At 48.9% G+C, this 22818-nt stretch overlaps 1 protein-coding gene across 5 annotated transcripts in view; it reads right to left on the reverse strand.

Annotated features, from left to right (window-relative positions):
- Positions 1-22818, reverse strand: part of SH3RF1 (SH3 domain containing ring finger 1) — a 160337-nt gene that overhangs the window by 50670 nt on the left and 86849 nt on the right. For all 5 annotated transcript variants that reach the window (XM_049711356.1, XM_033403550.2, XM_004278662.3 and 2 more), the window contains exons 3-4: positions 2958-3233; positions 2055-2150 (exon numbers count right to left, since the gene is read on the reverse strand). In XM_049711356.1, the coding sequence (XP_049567313.1) occupies positions 2055-2150; positions 2958-3233 (372 nt within the window). The remainder of the gene's footprint in view (positions 1-2054; positions 2151-2957; positions 3234-22818) is intronic.

The following is a 22818-nucleotide window of genomic DNA, read 5'->3' on the forward strand; positions in this document are numbered from 1 at the left end:
TGCCACCCCTTCTTCCCCTAAAGGCTGAATCCCCATGCTAATCCCCAGGTGCCAGAAACTTCCATCCTATGGCCTTACATCAAAGGGAAGCTCACGGTCTCCCCGGGAGAGATGATTCGTTCACCTCGTCTCAACTGGCAAAACTGTGGTTCAAATGAGGAAAATACTCTTGTGAAAGAAAAGAGGCAGAAGAATGAAAGTATTTTCCACTTGGGCAGAAGTTTATCTTTCCAACCAAAGTCAGAGTAAATAATCCTCATGACTCAGGTGACTCTCGGTGACTCTGGGTTTGCCGTGGGTGGATCTGTTATGCCTATCACGCAACTCTACACCTGCCCAGTAACAAAAGCACAGCAATCCTCTTCCACGCCTCACACGCCAAGTGCTAGCAAGTAGTATTGCTAATACCCAGCAAGCGAAGACAGGCTCTCACGACTAAGCTTGCGGTACCCACACTCCTCACTGTACCGATTCAGATGCTTGGGAACGCGTGTAACTTTTTGTGACCGCAGTGAGAATATGTAAATAACGTGCAGGAACGATGACCTGAGAGCTAAGAATTATTTTTCTACTGTTTACTTTCAAAGGAGGAAAAAATATTTTAATAAACAGGAACACCTGAAGGATACGGATAAACTTCAAGGCTTTTACATGGTCTGAATTACCTTTCCACAGATTCACGGTAGTCCAAGGGAGTTCTACTAGGAAAACGCTGGCCATCTCACAGTCTGTGGGGAGACTGAACGCTGGCTACGATGACACAATTTGTCATTTTTGTCCTCAGAACCACGCCAAAATAAATGCCTCAGATGAAAAGACGGGAACACAAGTGGTGTGGGTTTTCTTTTTTTACATCTTAAGATCCATGCTTTGATATCTTAAACAAGAGAATTACTCTCAGTTTCCCGATCTGTGCTGTCTCTTACTTTCCGGCCTGTGCACACGCTGGTTGTGCGGCACGGGTGTCCTTTCTGCCATAACAATGCACCTTTTCCATGCACATTTACCCAGGACACAGACATCACTAAGAAATCGCTTCTTCCCAGAAGCCTTCTGTGACCTCAGCTAACCTTGTACGGTTGTTTGGGCTGGTCTTTCGTTCTTTGAAAATCCCTTCAAATTGTGTTTTTGAAGTGAAAGTCTCATGACTAAAGGACATGAAAGTTTATGATAGGTATAACTGATTCACTTTGTTATACAGCAGAAACTAACACACCATTGTAAAGCAATTATACTCCAATAAAGATGTAAAAAAAAAAAGAAAGTTTATGATATATGATGTAATAAGGCAGAATGTAACTTCCTAGTTCATTCTTAATTTGTGTTATTCTTTAAAACAATACATGTTACTTTACACATATTCCTAAAAAGCCTTCGCTGAAGACTTCGCTGAATCGGGTTGGCCATGCCTTTCCGAGTAAAGCTGGTTAAAGGGGGCAGCGTGGCTAGTTATTGCTGGGATGGGGTGAAGGCGGTTCACTGCTTATTTAACGTTTTCTGGAGGCTACCGTGCAAATCACTGTCGCAGCTCTGAGACGTGGGGCACGTGGAAGAACGTGTCAACAGACAGAAACACGCATCTCTCACCTTAGTCGGGACCTTCGCCAGCCTCTGACCACACAGCTGCCGACAGAAAAGAGTGGCTGCAGACAGCACAGGGGCCGGCAGGCAGCCCAGGGTCCCACTCAACAGACACACCGATGCCCTTAGCAGGGGACAAAGTTCAGAGTTCAAACGTTTCACAGGAATTGTAGGGCAGGGTAGAGGAATTCCATCCCAGGATTTAGAACAGGTGCGTTCCTGGGGCTTTGTGCTATGAGGGCTTTTTTTTTTAATTAATCGATTAGGTTTTCGTCTTTCTTTTTTTCCCCCTAGTTTTATTGAGACATAATGGACATGTAACACTGTATCAGTTCAAGGTGTGCAACAACGATGCGATGCAGGTACACACTGGAAAGTGATCCTGAGGATTTCTGAATACTCAGATTCCACACTGAAGACTGATTTGCTAAGCAGAACACGAACACAACTGACGTTTCTACAGACGGACTTACCTCAACATACGAAATTGGAAATATTCCTATTTTGTCTGCCAGCATGCCTTCAGCCCAGTTTTCGTCCACTCTGCGGATCACAGTCAGAACGTCATCCTGAAGAAACAATGAACGTTACTCTACCTCATCCCAGGAAGCTTGCCACCTAATTTTCTTTTCAATATGGGACTCAAGTCGTAAGAGTACATGAGTAAAAGTTCCATGACGTGTCTTCAGGATGTGAATGGAAGAAGCTGATGAACTGAATGGTAATTAGCAGTCAGCTTGGCATCCCCCATCAGAACAGACAGCTGTAAACTACCAGCCCCTCCACCGAGGGGCTGAGGGCTGAATTTGTTTAGACCCACAAATTGCAAACTCAAATCCCACCCAGGCCCCCTGAACCCCTGGTCCAGATTAATTTTCAGGCTCTTTTCACTTTTTCTCTGATAATACACCAAATACCCATTTAAGTGTACACCTTACTGTTCTTCTTTACCAAAAAAACACAACATTCTGCTCAAAATCCCAAAGCATTTTATCAATTCAGTAGATATAGTCTTGTGTGCTTTGCAGCAAAGAAATTTTCATATAAAATAAGGAAGTAATGACGTTTCACTTTGTTATCCATAATTCAGGGAATTAAAATCCCCGAATGGTGCACACACACCCCGAAACGTAGCTCAGAATTACATTTAGGCCCTAAATACGAAAATGATAGCACATCAACCAAAATTATCTTTCACAGAGAACAGTCTGTGCACAAAATTACTGTCTTTGTGACTCTGAGAAGCCTGCTTCCAGATATTTTTAGAAGCACAGTGAGATAGTTCACAAGAAACTATCATATGTTTTTGCACAAGGAAACAGAAGCCCTAGTCTATGCAGCCAGGTACAGAGAAGGCAATGCTGTTCTCACTTTACCTTTGCGAACGGAAGGCAATCTTTGTCGGCTTCCTTGTCTTTAACTTCAAAGTCATAAAGTGCTTTGCACTGAGGCGGGGGCTGAGGTAACGGTTTGATGATCTGCACGAAGTTGGTGGGGAAAAAGCCATGGACCCCGTTGACCTCCCCATGGTACCAATTTTCATCCACTTGTCGCCGCAAAATGATGATGTCACCTTTGCTGAATTTAAGGTCCCCGGGCTCTTTGCCTTCGTAGTTGTATAATGCTTTGGCACATGGTAACTGAGGTATTCCCTAAAGGAAAGAGAAGAGTTTTAATGAAAGAACGGTCCCCAAATGTCTGAAAATCCAACTGGATTATCATGGTTGTTAAGTCAAGGTCAACTCCACACTTTGCCCTACAAAGAAAACCTCACATTAAAAAGCTGTAAACGGGGCTTCCCTGGTGGCGCAGTGGTTGAGAGTCCGCCTGCCGATGCAGGGGACACGGGTTCGCGCCCCGGTCCGGGAAGATCCCACATGCCGCGGAGCAGCTGGGCCCGTGAGCCGTGGCCGCTGAGCCTGCGCGTGCAGAGCCTGTGCTCCGCAACGGGAGAGGCCACAACAGTGAGAGGCCCGCGTACCGAAAAAAAAAACAAAAACTGTATACGTACGTGTCACCAAGAGCAAACAAAACAAACAGGAGACCGTCCCCGGCCCCTGAGCTGGCATTCTGTTCCTAAGGCTAATTTAGTGAGGCTTTTGCCTTATTTGGGGTTTTTAGTACATGGAAGTGCTGCTGTGTCTGGCTTCCTGGCGTAAAACTCAAAAACTCATAAAAAACTTAATTTCTGCTATTAACTACTTTACTCAGCAGGATAAATGATAAGCACCAAAAAAAAAAAGAAGGGGAGGAAAAACTCAGAACAATTCATTCATTTACTAACTGCTCTTAAGCTTGACAGATAAGCATCAGAGTTTGGCTTTTGGGGAAAACTTTTCCCACGGCATTCACTGTGGGCAGCAGCTCCTTCTCCTTCGTGGACTCAGGGATGAGCTGGGGCCAACTCTGTGCCGGGGTCTGGAACGGCCGTGAGGAGGTGAGGCACCGCTGCCGGCCGCTCAGAGGTCATAACCCGTGATCATGCACACATAGCCTTTACAACCTACATACGACCACTCCCCCTTTGCTCTTTCCTGCCTAGAGAGCACCGTCAGGCTGAGATGCTAACAGACGGGGTTTTGGATGTGACCACACTGCATTATGGTTTTAAGTGACGGCTTTAACACGTGCGTGTGCCCCCAGGCAATCTAATCACCAAATGGACTGGATACGATACTCCCTCTCCGGTGGCACTGGAGGTGCCCTTCCTGAGCATCAGGTGTCACTTTAAGACGACTTCTGGCCTCTCCGGGTCATGGCTGCCTACCCCTGATTCAGAGGATAAACGGCACGTCAAACAGCCAAAGTAATTCACTGAAGGAGATTCCTGAGCTCCTGCTTTTTCCGTACTTACTCATTTATTCATCATCCGGAAAACATTTATCAAGCTTTCCCTTCTTCCCAGGTGGTGTGTGAGTGCTGAGGACTGAAAGAGGGACAGGCACAGCCGTTCCCCTTAAGGGACAAGGCTCTAGAAGTCGTTAGGCCAGAGGGCAGGGACTGAGTGACCCGGGGACGCAGGGACCGAGCTGTGACAGCAGCAGAGGGCAGAGGTCTTAGGGTGGAGTGGGTGGGAAATTGAAACACTTCCTGGAGGAAGGGACACACGAGCCACATCTTCAAGGAGACAAGAGGAGCCAGCAGGAAAGCCGGAAAAGAAGAAAGAAAGAGAAACGCAGGGGCGCTGGGGGCAGCACCCCCAAAGGCAAGGAGCACGCGGGGCAGAGGGACCGGCTTGACGGAGAACGCGATGCTCAGGAGGGAGCAGGCATGTGAGTGCACACAGGTGGGCAGGCAGCTTACAGGGGCCCCAAGTGACAGGCTGAAGTGTCTCAACTGTTGTGTCCTTCAGGCAGCGCCAGGCGGGAAGAACCCTGCCAAGAGGGCGAGTCCGGCCGGGGGGGCGGTGGGGGGGGGTGGGCAGGGGGCGGGCAGGCAGGGGGACAGCGATAGTTTTTTTTTTAAGCTATTTTAAAGTCTCTCCCTGCCCCCGCCCCCTCCAAAGAAGTGGATCAAACCCTGATGGCAACAGAACTTCCTAACATAGTTTTGCATAATTAGTTTAGCTTCCAGTCAGAGATTCAGCATCTGGCCCAGCTTTGCTTGGTGAGGTATTCTTGCTTGGCGTCAGAGGAAGAGCCGGCTGCTGCTGTCGACTGCCGCGGGTGGGGGGCCTGGCCAGCCTCGCCCGTGGCCTGCTGGGTTTGCTTAACAGGAGCTGCTCCGGAGGACACCGGAGCCCAGCCTTCCAGAAGTCCTTGGACCCTGCAAAGGCCCTCTGACCTTAGGACCCTGCTTCTAACGACACGACCCCCGTCACCCAGGCCTGACCGAACCCCATCGACTACTCCAATGCGCCCTTCGGTTTCCCCTGCGGGACGCTGATGCCGCCCGGTCCTTGCTTTGGCTTTTTTTTTTTTTTTTTTTTTTGCGATACGCGGGCCTCTCACTGTTGTGGCCTCTCCCATTGCGGAGCACAGGCTTCGGACGTGCAGGCTCAGCGGCCACGGCTCACGGGCCCAGCCGCTCCGCGGCACGTGGGATCTTCCCAGACCGGGGCACGAACCCGTGTTCCCTGCGTCGGCAGGCAGACTCTCAACCACTGCGCCACCAGGGAAGCCCCGCCCAGTCCTTTGACCCGGGGTTGCAGTCTTGCCGTGCTGGCTTCAGGGAAGGGTCGTAGGTCCCGTCCCCTCTCACAGAAGGGCCTCGCCACGTCCTCTACTTTACCGTGTGTTTCTGGAAGTCTGGTAGTCACAGTTCAACAATACTTCCTAAGACACACTGGAGGAAATGACAGTAAATAAACAAGCAGTAAACAGCGCTCTGAGCGACACGGCCGGAGGAGCGAAGTGGCGCTCGGAACACAGCCCTGGCGACATGACTGGTAGCCCTGCGGCCGGGATCCCAGCCCAGCTGCTCACCTGCTGTGTGATCCTGAGCAGGTGAGCCTCTCCGGGCCTAATTTCACCTTCAGGGTGCCATGAGGACCAAGAGAAGCAAAGCGTGTAAACCACTGCAAGCGGCCGGTGGGCAGACGCGCCATCACTGCCACCGCCCAGCAGGAAGGGCGGGTCAGCAGGGACCCAGGGCACCTGAAGACACGTCCGTCTCTGCAGCCGTATACGCCTCCTTTTGCACGAATTCACACAGCACTGGCATTTCCAGAGCACACTCATTGTGCAGCAACCCAAAGCCTGCTCCTCCTAGGGAGGCGTCGGGACTTCACGGGGGGCGTTTCTGAAGCGCACGTTTGTTTTCATCTTCTGGGTGAACAGAAGAAATTACAGACGCACCGACACGCCCTGTCTAGTAGGGGGTGGCGTTCTGTGAGAGGCTGTATCTCATCCTGGCAGGGCCAGTGCAGGGAGCTGGAAGGCTGTGTGAATTAACTGAAGATCCTATTACTGGCTCGGTGACGGAGAGCTCTGTGCACCATTAGGGCCTGTCCTCTCGGTTTTCTCCCCACCTCGATTAGTTCTGTTTGGCCAGCCAAACGCAGCACCGAGACCCAGATCCGGCATTCAGGACCGCTTGGACTGCTCCCTGGGGAGACCTGTCAGCTCCCCAGTGACCCACAGGACGGCTCTTTTCTCATGTGCTGGTGTGGGAGGGAAGGAATGTATTTCTCCGTAGATCATTTCCATGCACCGGCGGCCTGATGGACTTACTAACATTCCCATCAAAGCAATTCTACTAAGTGTTCCTAAAATCATCCAACATTCTTAACACATGAGCAGCAAGAATAAAACTTCAGGCAACAGTGATGTGCGTTACGGTCAGCCCGGTTACATCCCTGACTGCCACCGGAAACGCACCAACTCACACTGATTTGTGAATCGGTTTCTCCCAGTGACCGGGAGCCACAGAGGAGCAATCCCGAGGTCAAGGGCCACCTAACCCACCAGTGGACACCCGGGCACCCGGCCCTGTCCTTCTCTGCTGTGCTTTTCCCATTAAATTCCAAGAGGCTGAAAATCCAATTGTGTCAGACTTCCCCAAAGAAGGCTTCCTGTATGAAATAAAACGAACCCCACCCTGATTTCAAATCCAGTGAAGTGCACTGATCTTTTAAAAGACTGATCGCCACACAGATTGTGGAAGGTGAAGGAAAAACGGTTAAGCGACTGAAGAGCAATAAAGACTGCATATTCCTCACGCAGCGTCTGAAGGATGAAGCCAAAACCACCGCCTGAGAGAGCCCAGGCCTGGGCTCGCAGGGAAACGTGCCTGGAACCTCAGAGCCCCTCGGTCACTGCCCTGCAAAGGCCTGGGAGTCGTGGCCTCGCCCGGCCCCTGGCCTCCTGGCCCTCGGCAGCCTTTCCAAGCTGCTGCCCGGCCAAGGCCGCAGTATCTGCAGAGCTCACGTTTCACTTGGCTACACATGAAAGGGAGGCTCAGAAGCCAAGAGGCTGCAGAGAGCCCGGCACTGCGGCCAACCTCGCCCTGCAGCTGCCACTCAGGCCTCGGCAAAGAGCTGGGCAGTTTAGGCAATTTGAGGTGTGATAACGTTTCGGTAAACAGTGACTATTTCGCTCGTGTACAAGAGTACTATGCCAGTGCGCCCGTTTCTACTTTTCCAATAATTTTTGCTTCCCCATTACATACACAGGTATTTTACAGGGCATTAAAATCCTCATGAGACCGGCACGCAAATACTTCTGATTCACTGCTTTCCACTCCGTTTCCGTACCATCGACTGTATTCCAATATCTCTGGCAGAGCGCTGCTTGATGATCTAGCTGAGATCCTAAGAGGTAAATAAAACATTCACTGCCAATTGATTTTACAGACGCTAAATGCCAGCGCCCAGATACACATGCAAGACAGCCTCTCTAAATTCAAATTCCTTCATGCGTTTCTTACTGCTCCATTAAGTAAAAAAAGATTCAAAGACCTACTAAAAAGAACATCTAGAAGATATGCTTGTCACCGGAAAGCCATAAAATGTGTATAATTTAATAGTTTAGCTGTATTTCAATTGGCATAGACTCTGGCTGGTTGCAACTTGACTTTCAAAAACTTTCCAGAAAGAACTGAGGCCCAAAGAAATAACCAGATAGGAAGCACTAAGCACTGCACACAGAGTAACAGGTAGCAAAATAGTTTAGGAAAAGACTGTTTAAATGTTCCTTGTACACAAAATACATGTTGGCTTTTCCCTACCCCCCACAAAGTGAAGTATCTCTCTGGACATAACAGCATTTCATTAAAATACTGATTCTTTAATAGTGAATAAGTCTTAAGTGCTGTTCTCAGAATCTCTGGGTTGGATTACCACTCAAATACGACTTGATCAGAACTTGAAATGTTTCCACTTCAATATAACAAACATCCAAGATGCATATTACAAGGTATTTTTCCAAGGCAACAGCAGAAGGGGCTGTGAATGCCATAATCCCACAAAAGCCCATCATTTTACTTGCTCTTTCCTTTAATATTTCTATGTGGACAGCACTCTGCCGGGGCATTTTGATCTGATCACTTTCTTAAGCCTCCACCTCCATTTGCCACATAACATTTTCTCATCAGACTGACTTCAACCGTATCTACCAGCACTTGGAGGACAGCCGCTGCGTATAGACAGAAATGAAGAAAACCATGTTTTTTTCACTCGCATTTATTCTTTGTTTGTCCTTATTCTGCTGGGCCAGTGTCCCCTTCCCTGCCTCCAACCGTCTCCTCTGCCCAGACCTGGCCCCTCCACCCACCATGGAACAGGGCTGCCCAGGCTAGCCTGCCTGCTTCTGTGGCACGCGGCCGCCCCTCCTCCTACCACCCTCCCCCTTCCTCTTCCTCACACCCCTCCCGCGTTCCCACACTCCTCTCCTCCCAGAGCATCTCTTGAGCAAGCAAGCAGCCAGGGACACTTTCCAGCCTTGTTTTAGTGGCATTAACGTTGTAGGGAAGGGTCGGAGAGAGAGAGAGAGAGACGGAAAAAAAAATAAACTAAAGGTAAAAAGAGAGGAGACGAAGCAGCAGCTTTCTCACCAGTTTCCCTGGACTGCACTCTCCCTGCTACAGACTCGAATGATGATACAGAACTGGCTACTTAACCAGTACTTAACTAAATGTAAAGACATAACAAAGTTAGTTCGAGTCAAGTAATTATGTTCCAACATCCGGGGAGAAAGTGAAGAGTTTTCCAAACTTAAGAAAAACTGATGTGAGACTCTGCTAACTGTTTCTCCAGCAATCATAATACTGAGGATCAATAAATACATCTGTGTGGGGTGCAGTCAGGCCCCCCGCCGTCCCCTCTCCTACTTGTCCAGGAGAGCCTTGTCCAGAGCACAGTGTCATAGGCAGTGCTATAGGGAAGACGGAGGCCAAAGGGAAAGACCTGTATTTAGGGGATTAAAAACCCTAGGAGGGCTTCCCTGGTGGCGCAGTGGTTTAGAGTCTGCCTGCCGATGCAGGGGACATGGGTTCGTGCCCCGGTCTGGGAGGATCCCACATGCTGTGGAGCGGCTGGGCCCGTGAGCCATGGCCACTGAGCCTGCGCGTCCAGAGCCTGTGCTACGCAACGGGAGAGGCCGCAGCAGTGAGAGGCCTGTGTACTGCAAAAAAAAATAAAAATAAAGCATAAATAAATAAATAAAAATTAAAACCCTAAGAATTAGAGAGGGGAAAAGAGAACCAAAGGGCCACAACAGCAGCAGCGGGAGCAGTTCTGGAAGCGTGGGCCTGGCCACACCGCCTGTGTCTCTGGAATCTGAAGATGATCCCGGTTACCCTCTTCAATCAGATTAACATCCTACACCACGACTTTCACAGACCTCCTTTTGGATGCTTTCACGTCATATTTTCCACCCTCAGCAAGCGAAGCAGTCTGCTTTCATCACCTCCGGCCTCAAACGTGCCACGCCTCCTGGCTACTGTCTGCCTGTCTGCGTCCCCCCAAAGGTGACGGTGTAGAGGCGATGGTGTAGAGGTCATGGTGTAGAGGTGGGTGCTTAGGTCAAGAGGGTGGAGCCCTCGAGAGTGGGATCAGTGCCCTAATGAAAGACGCCCAGAGAAATCCCTCATCCCTTTTGCCCTGTGAGGACACAGTGACAGGTACCAGCTGTGGACCCAGGAGGGGGCCTCCACCAGACACCCGATCCTGGACTTCCCAGCCGCTGGAACAGCGAGAAATCATTTCTGTTGTTTACAAGCTGCCCGGTCTGTGGTATTTTATGAGAGCGGCCCGAACGGACTGAGACAGCCCTCCACCGAAGGCCACAGGGCAGCCCCCCGCAACCCCACCTTCCTACCCAGAGGGCCCCCAGCCCCTGGACACGCGCTTAGTTGACAAGGAGGTCGGGTTTCTCCCACTTACAGTTTTCTGTCTGGGACGGATGCCTCTGTTGTTTGGAATCAGATGTAAATAAGACCAAGTTCAGGGTGCAGGTCAACAGGACAGACCGTTTCCCAGACGCAGAAGCCACGCCTGCTTTAGGACCAGAGCGGGTGCGGCCTCCGTGGGGAGGACACCCCCCGCCCCTCGTCTGGAGAAGGGGCTGCTCATCCCGCGCCCGGGCACACGGTTCTCACATCCACCCATCGCTCGGCTCACAGCCTGGTCCCCACGAGAGCGCAACACCTGTGCACCTGAGCTGCATGGCCATCTCTCATCATGAGCACCCAGCTCAGTGCCTGTGATTACGTCCCTGCTGGATGAATACATGAACAAATGAACGTCATCGCTAGTGGGCTGAGTGCTGAAGTGTGGACGGCAAAGTGGGAAAAACCACAGCCAAAGGGAAAGCCGCTTAATAAGGCGATTCTACAGTGGGTCGGGCTCACCAGCTGTGAACACACGGACCACACGCCTCCGCGCGTGCGTTGTGTTGCTTGGGGACAGCTACCCACCCTTGCGGACTGTTCTTAGCACCTCCTCTGGGGCACAGGACGAGGTAGATACAGGGGAACAGCAGGAGGAAGGAGGCTTGTCACTCCCCGTCCCCTGGGGCTGCCGGGGAGCCTGGCACACCGAGGTGCGCGAGGAGAACCTGGAGAAGCGTGAGCCACTACCGCTCACTGGTGTCCACTTCAGCGTGTGCTAGAAACATAGCTAAAAACGCGATATGCCCTGGAAGAGGGCAGCTGAGGGCTTTGGACTGAGTGAACTGCTGGCATTTGAAAAAGGTGAAGCAAAGTCTGCAGCACACCACAGCAAACAAGTATCTTCCTTACAGACTCTTTTGGTGGCTACAAGCAAACAGTCACACAGCTGATATACAGCTTCTTTTGCTTGGATGGCCTTTAAACCGGGAGTGTACAACTGACAGACAAACCATTAAAGAAAACAAATCTTATGGATGTTTCCAAGGGCAGAGAGCTCTTGAGAATACAGTCACTGAACTAAAATGCAGGAAATTCATGTCGCTCATTGCTCTGAATATCAGTTTCTCTGTTTCATCACATTTAATAATTATGATAATATTTTGCAGAGAGCAGGAAAATTTACTGGGAAAATCTGCTGCAGTAACTTGAGCTGCCATCTTGAGGATTCATGGCAGGATGAGGGACACTTCCCGGTAAAAAGTCAACTTTCTATCTATTTGGAAGACAGCTAGATTCCTGGCAAGGCCCGTGCCCCAGCCCTGCCTGAACCTCCCACCTGCCACTGGAGTCGTGGGGAGGAACGGTCCTGCATGATGGGCTCTGCACAGCCCCCATCCAACCCTCACAGAAACCCAGGGAGGTAGGGAGAGCCAGAAACAGGGCAGGGCGGGGGTAGGAGCAGGTTTTCATACTAAACGGGAAGGTCAGGTGAGACCTCTACTTCAACTGCCTGGTTTAGATGTTTGTGTCCAGTGTTTTCATTGATGCAGTGGAGAGAGATGCTCACATAATTTAAACATGACATCAAATGTGAAAGACAGTTCATAGTTTCAGAACTGAAACAACACTGGAATAGAGCCACGCATATATGGACAACTAGACAAAAGTGTCAAGGCAATTCAAGTGGGGAAAAGAAAGTCTTTTCAACAATGGATCTGGAACACTTAGCAGCCCGTGGAGGAAAAAGGCATCTTGACCCCTACCTCACATCACATACAAAAAATAACTTGAGATGGATCCCAGAATCAAATGTAAAATCTAAAACTGTATCAGTTTTCTAGAACACACAGGATACTATCTTAGTGATGAGGCAGACCTCCCTCACCTCCCCCCACAAATCTTAACTAACCATGAAACTTTATAAATTGAACTTCATCAAAACCGAAAAATTCTGTTCATCAAAAAAGACAATTCAGAAAATAAAAATGCATGCTACACATAGGGGAAAATATTTATAATGCATATACATGACAAAGGACCTCAATTCGGAAATATAAAGAACTGCAACTAAACAACAACCAACAAACCCAATTGAAAAACAGGCAAAAGATTTGAGCAGACACTTCGAAAAGGAAGTAGACAGGCACTCAACATCCTTAGTCATCAGGGAAATATAAAATAAAACTAGAAGGAGATCGTATTTCACACCCATCAGAGCGATTAAAATTAAAAAGACTGACAACAGAAAATGCTGTCAATATCACAGAATGAACAACTCACACAGGTTGAGTCTAAAATGGTACAACCACTCCGGAAAACTGCTCGACCGCTTCTTATAAAGTTACAAACGCACCTACTCACAACCCAACAATTCCAGTCCTGGGTGTTAATGCAAGAAATGAAGACATGTCCACATACAGAGCCACATAGAAATGCTCCCTGCGGAACTATTCACAAAACCCCAAACCGAAAACCCAAACGTCCATCTGCGGGAGATGGGCACTGGACTCCTCAGCTATTTAAAGTAGATAAATAAAGAACAACGTACTGATGTGTACACGTGGGAAATCAGAATAAACATGTATCAGAATAAATATATACAAATTACATCTACATGACTTCCACAACAGGTAAAGCTCATGTACTGGAAATAAATCCTCACAGGGCATGAGGAAATCCCTGAGATTACAGATGTATTCTATATAACTTGACAGGGATGTTGGTTATCCAGGCGTGGACATGTGTTACAACTCAGTAATTCCACACTTAAGGATTTCCACACTGTAATTCACATAATGTAAATTCTACCTCAATATTAAAATGTTTACAAAATAACCAGGGGCGGCACTGAGGGAAGACCTTAGAAATGACCACACATGCCAGATACGTGGCGATGTACGCACGTGGAGGAAAAACCACACTAGCATCACAGTGAGTGACAAGCCACACCGGCCATCAAGAGAATGGCAAAACTGGGAAAACAAGAAACGCGGTTCAGAAACGGAGATCGGGGCCCAGCGGGAAGGAAACCCATCACCGAGGCACGGAAGTAAGTGTCCACTGTCATCTGATCCCACACCAGCACTGGGGGCCTCTCACCAGATGGCTAGGAACCCATCAACTAGGGATCCCGCCTGAATCCCACAAACAAAAGGAACACACAACTGCAGGGTTCTCGGTGGGGAGAGAGAGAGACAGATGATTTTGCCTACATCTCAACTATTCTTCTTTTTTTCCCTATAAATTTACTTATTTTATTCATTTATTTGTGGCTGCGTTGGGTCTCCGTTGCTGTGCGTGGGTTTTCTCTTGTTGCGGCGAGCGGGGGCTACTCTTCGTTGCAGTGCGCGGGCTTCTCATTACGGCGGCTTCTCTTGTTGTGGAGCACGGGCTCTAGGTGCGTGGGCTCAGTAGTGGCTCACGGGCTCTAGAGCGCAGGCTCAGTAGTTGTGACAACAGGGCTCAGTAGTTGTGGCTCACGGGCTCTAGAGCAGAGGCTCAGTAGTTGTGACGCACGCGCTTAGTTGCAACGCGGCATGTGGGATCTTCCCGGACCAGGGATCGAACCTGTGTCCCCTGCATTGGCAGGAGGATTCTTAACCACTGCGCCACCAGGGAAGTCCCTCGACTACTCTCTATACATAATATTTGAAAATATTATGACAGACGAGCTGCAGGAGCTGAGATGTATCCATGGGGCAGTCGGTCTTCCAATACAACAGAAAAGTCTCACACAGGGAGAGTAAGTCAGCTCCGTAGTCACTGAAGAAAACACACAGGCTAACACGGATGCATGCATTATTTAAGTGGGATGAAAGAGTGTCCTGACAGCGAGGGCTGTTAAATATTGCAATGGGTTATGACACCTCTGTCACTGGAGACTCTGAAAACTCCGACCTTCTCACGAGGTGGGTTCGGCCCAAAGGCAACGGAAGAGATGATGACTTAGGATCTCTATGACTTCTGAGCCACCAGGTCATTCGAAAGGCTGCTTTTATTCCTGAAGTTTCTGTCTCTGTTTGTTTTTTAGGGGCGGAATCTCCGGGATGAGGAGGGAGATGAGCTGCAGGAGGGTGACACCGAGGACACGTGTGGAAAGAAGACATCTGGGAATGTGAAGGAGCTGCAGGACCCAAGTGCAGGGGCCTCAACGCCCCAGGGTCCAGGTCACAGGAAAGCAGAGGCGGCTCGGGCGTGAGCCGCAACACGTAAGCTGCGTGTCTCCGTCGCTGCTCTCCAAAGGACCGCTCTGATGGCCGATGCAGCATAAAGACGGCGTGTAATCACAGAGCACGGACACCCTCTCACTAGGAAATCATCTATTATCAGGACAGAGGGCTGACCCTGCGAACCCAGAGAGTGCAGTCAAGGTCTTTAAACAGCAAACACACAGACCCTACCTAGGCGCATATGCTTCGGGATTCTGGCTTTCAAAAGGCATTAAAAGTACAACCTTACGGCCCTTTCCGCTAAGCTCTTTCACCTTTGACTAAGTCTGTTGTAAAAAGATGCTTGAAAAATACTTGAGGATGTTCTGTGAGTAAAATGAGTGTTACTGAAAAACAGTAACTGCCTTTATTCCCTACTTTCTCCAAATACCTGACTATGTAAGAGGAAAAGAAATATCCAAAACAAGCAATTTTACTGACACTCCCTCAAAAAAAGAAGAAAAAAAAAACCCCAGTAATCCAATTCAAGTATATTGATCTCCAAAACTAAGAAATAAGAGAAACCTAAGGGGAAAGATTTACTAACTAAGACACTCCTGACAAGCCCAAATCTAACTCTTCTTTTTCTAAATAACTAAACAGTAGGATATGAATTACAGGTATTTTTAACCAAAATGAACCATTAATCAATAGATATATAATTTTTTATATATAATATATGTATATAATTTTTTATATTTCTAGATGATTAAACATCTAGCAGTGAATATAAAATTAAGCAAGACTATTTGTAATAAGCATTTAATATATATGGCATAAAAACATAACAGATCATTCTAACTGCATTCATAAAAATAGATAATTTAAGATAATGAGAAAATTGATCATTAGAGATAGCTATGGCGACAGATTAATTATAGTTAAAAATCTATTAATGTAATATACTACATCTATATGTTTTTCTAATTTATCTTACTGACGCATAGTTGATTTTTACTGTATAGCAGTGATTAACTTCTATATATATATAGTGTGTGTGTGTGTATATATATATATATATATATATATATATACACAATCTATTTTATACATCTATATGCTCTTTCAAAAGTTGTTTAACTAAATGTTTCTTTGGGCAAAGCAACCAGGTTTTCACGTCCACCAGGCCGCGAGCCCCTTGAGGTCGGGGCCAGGTCTCACCTTCACATCGGCTGCCCCAAATTAACCCGTTAGATTTCACTCCATCCTACAGAGATCCACCAGATTAATCGTCTTAAAGAATAGCTTTTATCAGATTACCTGTCTGATCAGCCTTTTTCTAATTCCCTTTCTAGCAAACTCAGTTCAAACCCCTCTCTTTGGCACTTGAGACCCCAAACGATTATCTCAAATACCTCACCCTCCTTCTCAACAAGTATCCAGTATTCTAACCAAACTAGAGACCCTCTAGTTCCCCTAATATGGTCTCTCTTTCCCAAGCCCTGGGACTTTTTTCCAACATTCTCTCCACCTAAGGAGCTCTCTTCCACAGACCACTTGTCAGAAGCCTATGCACCTTGCAACACACAACTCAAATACCACACTGTCCAACCTCTTCCTTATTCCTTAATACAGATGTATATTCTCCGTCCAGACCCCACAGGGTTTTGCCTATAGTTCTCTATTGGCTTTACTGCACCTTTAAAATATGCATTTGAGATCTTAACTGATAACAGTACAGAGACTGAAAACGCCTTGAGGGTAGGGATGGTCTCTGATGCCTTCCTGAGTCACCTGCAGGGTCCAGCACTGGGCCCTATTCACAGTAAGCGTATTTACTGAAATGACTAGGTCCCTCCCTCCTCCAGGCACCCCTTCCCACCTGCCACACAAACCTAAGAGAGAAGAGGACGTTCCCTCACCTGCCGCCACCCCGCACACTGTGTCCAAGGCAGCAGCGTGCGTCAGGTGTCCTACAACCAGGAACTCTGCGGTGGAAGTTAGTGGGACAGCCTGGGTGGTATCTGCCGATACGTACCAACCAAACAAAAGGTCAGGGCAGCAAGACGGGCGCCTGCTTGTATTCGTGGTTAATTTACCTGATCCAGGCAAGGAAGAGACGTCGTAAATCAGTGGTGTGCAGTGGTGGCTAAACACATGCATTTAGTTGCCTTACTGGCCTCCCACCAAGGTCATACTGAATTTACTAAGAGTTATTTTTCTTTAAATAGACTATAGCAGTTCTAAAAAAAGAGGGAGAACATCCATTAGCATACCAGAAAATTTTAGGAACTTCGAGAAGAATGAAAGCAAGTGATATCAGAAAAGTTTCACTGGCTGGAGTGAAAAATGCATACGGCAGGGCTAACAGCCAAGATGATGGCCCTCCTTGTGGAGTCAAGCCTATGTCCCCAGACAAAGGGAGGGGGGCTAGGAGAGATGAAAGGGAGCTCTACAAAGCCCCGTATCCGCAAAGAAGGAAGACAGGCAATAAGGGGAAGGAGCATCAGGAAAGAAATACAGGAATGGAAAAAATTTTTTCATGCACCGAAGACACCCAAGATCTCAGCTACAACAGTTTCACAAAGTACCGAGCAGGATTAGTAAGGGTAACAAAGATTCATACTCAGGGCTTCCCTGGTGGCACAGTGGTTGAGAGTCCGCCTGCCGATGCAGGGGATACGGGTTCGTGCCCCGGTCCGGGAAGATCCCACATGCTGCGGAGCGGCTGGGCCCGTGAGCCATGGCCGCTGAGCCTGCGCGTCCAGAGCCTGTGCTCCGCAACAGGAGAGGCCACAGCAGTGAGAGGCCTACGTACTGCCAAAAAAAAAAAAAGAAAGAAAAAGATTCATACTCAGACACAGCTTATAGCACTTCAGGACTTCAAAGATACGGAAAAAATTCTAAAAGACTCAGGACAAAAGAGTTTATCGTGGCAGAACTAAAGTCTAACTTCCTGGCAGCAGTACTGGATAAAAGAGGACAGCAGAGCAATGCCTTTAAACTTCTAAGGGAACATGATTTAGAAAATCTCAGCGAGCTAACCTGTTACTTGTATGTGTGGACAAAACAGAGACATCTTTGAACACACAAGATCTCAGAAGGTTTATGCACTGTGCATTTCAAATGAAAAAAAAAAAAAAATTACTGGAAGAGGTACCTCCCATCCGACCCCTCGGATCCACCGTCCAACAGAAGACTCCTAAGAGATGACATGTGATGCAAGAAACGTGACAGCCCCATAGGACCAAAGATGGAAAACAAATGTAAAGAGGACCCACCGGACTCAGGAGCTGGACCCACCCCACCGTGGTGGGGCAGGACCCCTGACACAGGTTACGTGTCCTCCCTCACGGATTCAGACCCACTGCAGCGATGAATGGTTATATAATCGCAATACCGCAAATGCTGTTTTTTTGTAATCCATCTCCAGACACAGCAAAGAAGAGTTAATTATAGCTAGAGAAGGGAATGTTATAAACTCTGATGATACAAGAAGTCATATGCTGAACAAAAACCAGGAGTTCTGGAAGAGGAGGTGGGAGGTGGAAGAAGAAATCTAAATTTTATCACTGGGTATCTGGAATTGATACTAAGGCTAAGTGATCAAGAAATGGAAACATTATTTGAGGTTGTAAAGGTAACCAGCAAAAGCACTACAGAAGGGCTTCCCTGGTGGCGCAGTGGTTGAGAGTCTGCCTGCCGACGCAGGGGACACGGGTTCGTGCCCCGGTCCGGGAAGATCCCACATGCCGCGGAGCGGTTGGGCCCGTGAGCCATGGCCGCTGAGCCTGCGCATCCAGAGCCTGTGCTCTGCAACGGGAGAGGCCACAACGGTGAGAGGCCCGCATATCGCCAAAAAAAAAGCACCACAGAAGAGAAAACAGTGTATACACCTACCTCTTGGAAGCTGGACTAGCTATGAAAGGACAGACACTTGTATTTTTTATTTTAGACTCTTCTGTGTGGTTGCCTATTTTCTACCATGAATAAAAAAATAAAAGGCATAAGAAAAAGGAATGCAGTGTGCCCCTATATTTTTCTTCACCAACACATGTAGCCTTTAAAAGGAAATGAAAAGAAGAAAAGCTATGTAAACCCTAAATACCGCCCCCGCCCCCACTGCCAGCCCCAGGCCCGCCCCTCACTGGTAAGGATATTCAGTCGCATAAATAATCGACTCTCATACTTCAATGCAGTATCCGCAGAACATCAGTAACGTCCCCACTGTGCCCCCTTGTCGTTCAGGCTCTATCTCATGACAAATACAGACTTGTTGGTTTGCTGGGCTAAGTTCCTTTACGAATACAAAAAAGGAGTAAATGTATACAGTAAGTCCAATAGTTTAGAAGAAGGGGGAGGGGACCTAAATTATCTCCACAAGCTCGCTCACTTCTTTACAAGAACTTGGATGCGCTAATCAGCATGATTTCGCCCCGAGAATGTGTCTAGTTGATGGTGACCCTGAGATGCAGCAGAGTTAAACATGTCAGCTTTGGAGAAAATAAAAACCTAAATATCAATACCTTCCCTCAAATGAAAAAGGGTTAGTTTACTGAACCGGTGAAATACGTGGCGGTCACCTGACGTGTCACCTTCAAAAATACCTACTTCTTGTGTGAACTTAAGAAATCAAACTGTGTTCCTGACGACCGGGTATCTACTCACTGACAAGCTACTTTCAAACAGCGGGGTCGGGGTGTGGGGCGGTGGTTAGCAAGCTGACAGAGTAAGAATTCTTAGAACCACCGTCACAAAAACTTGACTCACCAGAGAGACGAGATTTCTATATGTTTAAGATAAAGCCATTATTTTCTCACAAAGCCTTCTGGAAACGTAAGAGCAGTCCTAGCACACCATCATCACTGATCTGACTGCAAGGACACGCATCACACTTCATTTTAATCTCTCCTGGGTCTCAGGGTGAAATCACACTGATAAGTGCACTCAAGTTCTTGTAAAGAAGCAAGGAGCAGGGCTGCGGATACAGTTTAGGTCCTTTTCTTTCCTTAAACAATTGGACTTACGGTATACATGTGCTCCTTTTTTTAACCCATCAAGGAACTTAGGACAGCAAACTAAAAAGTCTGTATTTATTATGAGACATAAAGCCTGAATGACGAGGGGGCAAAGTGGGAATGTTACTGATATGCTGTGTACACTTTATATATACATTTATATGAGTATGCGTATGTGTATATACGCATATATATACAGAGAGAGAAAGACAGACACAGAGACAGAGCAATGGGGCCCGGGCTCATACCCGATAACACAATAAATAAAACCTGGTGCTTTGCAGACGTTAGCGAGCACCCCCCTGGCTCGGCCATCACCGAGCGCTGCTGTCACTCTGGCTGCGTGGGGCTGGCAGCTCCCAGGCGGTGCTGGGCTGCAGGTCCAGGAACGATGCTCCCCACGGGGCGGGGGAATCCGGGTCAGGCTCCTTCCCAGCCTCCTGTGCTGCTTCTCCTTCCTCAGCTGCTCCGAGCCCAATCTTTTCTAAGTTCACCCCAAGGTGATCTCACCCGTTGCCTTCTAAAACCACGTATTATCTGCTGTTACCAACCAACCTTGACCGTATATTAGGATCAAGTAGAAAGTTATTTTCCTTCTTTTAAAGTTGCTTAAGGTCCCATCCCAAACCAATTTAATAAAAATCTCCAGGACTGGGTCCGAAGTGTCGGTTCTTTTAAAGCTCCATAATGGTTCTCACGTAGACGGCCAAGACCTGCTGGTTTATACACTGATGTCTCCCCAACGCGACCTCAGCCACAACCTCTCCCTGGGCTCCCGCCTCTCCCGTCTCCCTGCTGAGTGTCTAACAGGTGCGCCCAGGTTTGCAGGGAGACCCCTTGCTCTCCGCCTGCTTCCAACACCTGATCCCACCAGTGTTTCCCGCCTGGGCTCCCTGAGCTGCTCAGGCCCAAAGATGCTTCACCACCACGACACCTCTGCTCCTGTCCCCGACAGCCCACTCATCAGCAAGCCTGGGGCTCTGCCCTGACTCCATCCCAGGCCGGCGTGCTCGGCACCGCTCCCAGGGCCACCGGCCTGAGCCAAGACGACCCTCGCTCTAACGGCCATTCCCGAGCCCCTGGAGCCTGCGGCCCAGGCTGTCCTGCCTGGTGGCCTCCCCGAGGGTTCCCTCCCTCCCGCTGAAAACAACATACAAACTCCTTCCCACCAGGACGCTTTCCACGCCCGGCCCTGCTCACCTCTCTGGCTCTCCCCAGCCCCCTCCGGCTCCGGCCTGACACCTCCCAGGCTCTTCTGCCCCGCCTCCTGAGTGCCTGCATCTTCCCCCGCCCACCCCAGACCATCTGGGTCCCCCACAGGGCACTGCAGGGGAGCCCTCCTGCCCCCATCTCCCCTGGCTCCTTCCACCCAACCCGCATTCATCACGCCTCAAGCCGCACTGCTTAGTCACCTACCAGCTAGTAAGCTCTAAAGACAACGCGTTGTCTTGCTCGAGGTGGGGTGGCAGGCCTGTGTCTGTACCGGGCAAGCTGTGGGCGCTTGGTGCACGCTGGCTTTTGTGAACAAAACGCTTGTGCCCTCCTCAAAATTCACGTGCTGAAGCCCTCATGCCCAGTGTGATGGTATCTGGAGGAGGGGCCTTTGGGAGGTGACAGGTTCGGATGAGGTCATGAGGGTGGAGTCCCCGTGATGGGATTAGTGCTCTTATAAGAGGAGATGCCAGAGAGCCTGCCTCCTCTTCCTCTCCCCACACGTGGGCACCAAGAAGGTCACGTGAGCAGCACGAAGGCAGCCATCTGCAAGCCAGGAAGACTCTGTTCCCGCCAAGGATGGAACCTACCAGAAGCCCCAGCCTCCAGAATTGTTGTGGAAGCCACCCAGTCTGTGGTACTTCGTTACAGCAGCCCGAACAGAGGAAGACACTGGTGAAATGAATGAATGAGTCGTCAGAAAGAAACCTGGATGGAGAATGCTGAGGTGTGCCCCAGAGCCCTGCACCTGCCCATCCTTTGGGGTGGCCAGCATCTGTATCGACGCTCTGAATGGAGGTGCTGAGTGTGTGATGGATCTGTTGCAACACACACCTAGCAGGGAGGGCCAGCCAATACGCTACGACAGAAAGATTTTCACCCATGATCGATATGGGCCAAACCAAGCAACTGTTTTTACTAGAACGAACGTAAATTTGTGTATCTCATCGTTTAAAACCACTTGCACAGGTACAGGAAACTACAGAAGACCTGCCTGAACAGCAGACTGAATGAAAAAGACTCAAGGGCTTTGCTGTCAGCAAGTTCAAAATAAGCCACCAGTACCATGGAGATGCTAATCAGGACATTAGTCTGCATGAGTGCGATGCTGGTGACAACCGGGGAGGGACAGTCCTTCCACGACTGACTCAGCGATGGCACGGGGGACCTTGCTGGTTCTGTGTATCCTGGTTTAACGGGAATATTAGGAACATGATCTCTAACACACAAGAATGGTCTAGAAATCATGTTAGAAGGACTTAACTAGGGGAAAACAAGTAGAAAGGGGAGATGACAACAGGAGTAGTTGAGCACTGACAACGTGCGGTGCACACACTCACCTGCACAACAGCCAGCGAGGCAGGAATCACTACTACTCTCGCTGAATGGCTGCAGAAACCAAGGCCGCACCCTGGTGACTGGTGCGGTTCGACCTCAAAGCTCACGCTCACATCAGGACGGAGCTTTTAAGAACTCGACCATTTGATGCAACAGAGCAATATTATTCTTTTTTTTTTTTTTTTTTTGCAGTACGCGGGTCTCTCACTGTTGTGGCCTCTCCCGCTGCGGAGCACAGGCTCCGGACGCGCAGGCTCAGCGGCCATGGCTCACGGGCCCAGCCACTCTGCGGCATGTGGGATCTTCCCAGACCGGGGCACGAACCCATGTCCCCTGCATCGGCAGGTGGACCCTCAACCACTGCGCCACCAGGGAAGCCCTAGACTTATTCTTTATAATAAGATATTCCTTATAGTTCCCAGGCCTAAAACTAGAACAACAAAGGGACATCACGATGGGCCAAGCTCACCGGCAGTGGAAGGAAGGATATTCCCAGCAGCGGCTCCTGGTCAGCAGCAAGGACTCAGGTGAGGGCTCAGGTGGAGGCTGCCCGCTCGTCAGCATCCTGCCCTGAATGCGCTCTGGGCCCCTCGCAGCACTATTCTTCAACAAGACACACCTCCTTTTCCATCCAAACATCTACTCCAAGCCCACAGAAAAGAACACTGGTCATTTTTCCAACCCTTCACCGTGGTGTGAGCCAGGTACACTGGAAAGGACAACAAGCCATGTCTAAGTACAGCGCTCGTCTC

The sequence above is a fragment of the Orcinus orca genome, chromosome 6, assembly GCF_937001465.1.
Source record: "Orcinus orca chromosome 6, mOrcOrc1.1, whole genome shotgun sequence".
Taxonomy (NCBI): domain Eukaryota; kingdom Metazoa; phylum Chordata; class Mammalia; order Artiodactyla; family Delphinidae; genus Orcinus; species Orcinus orca.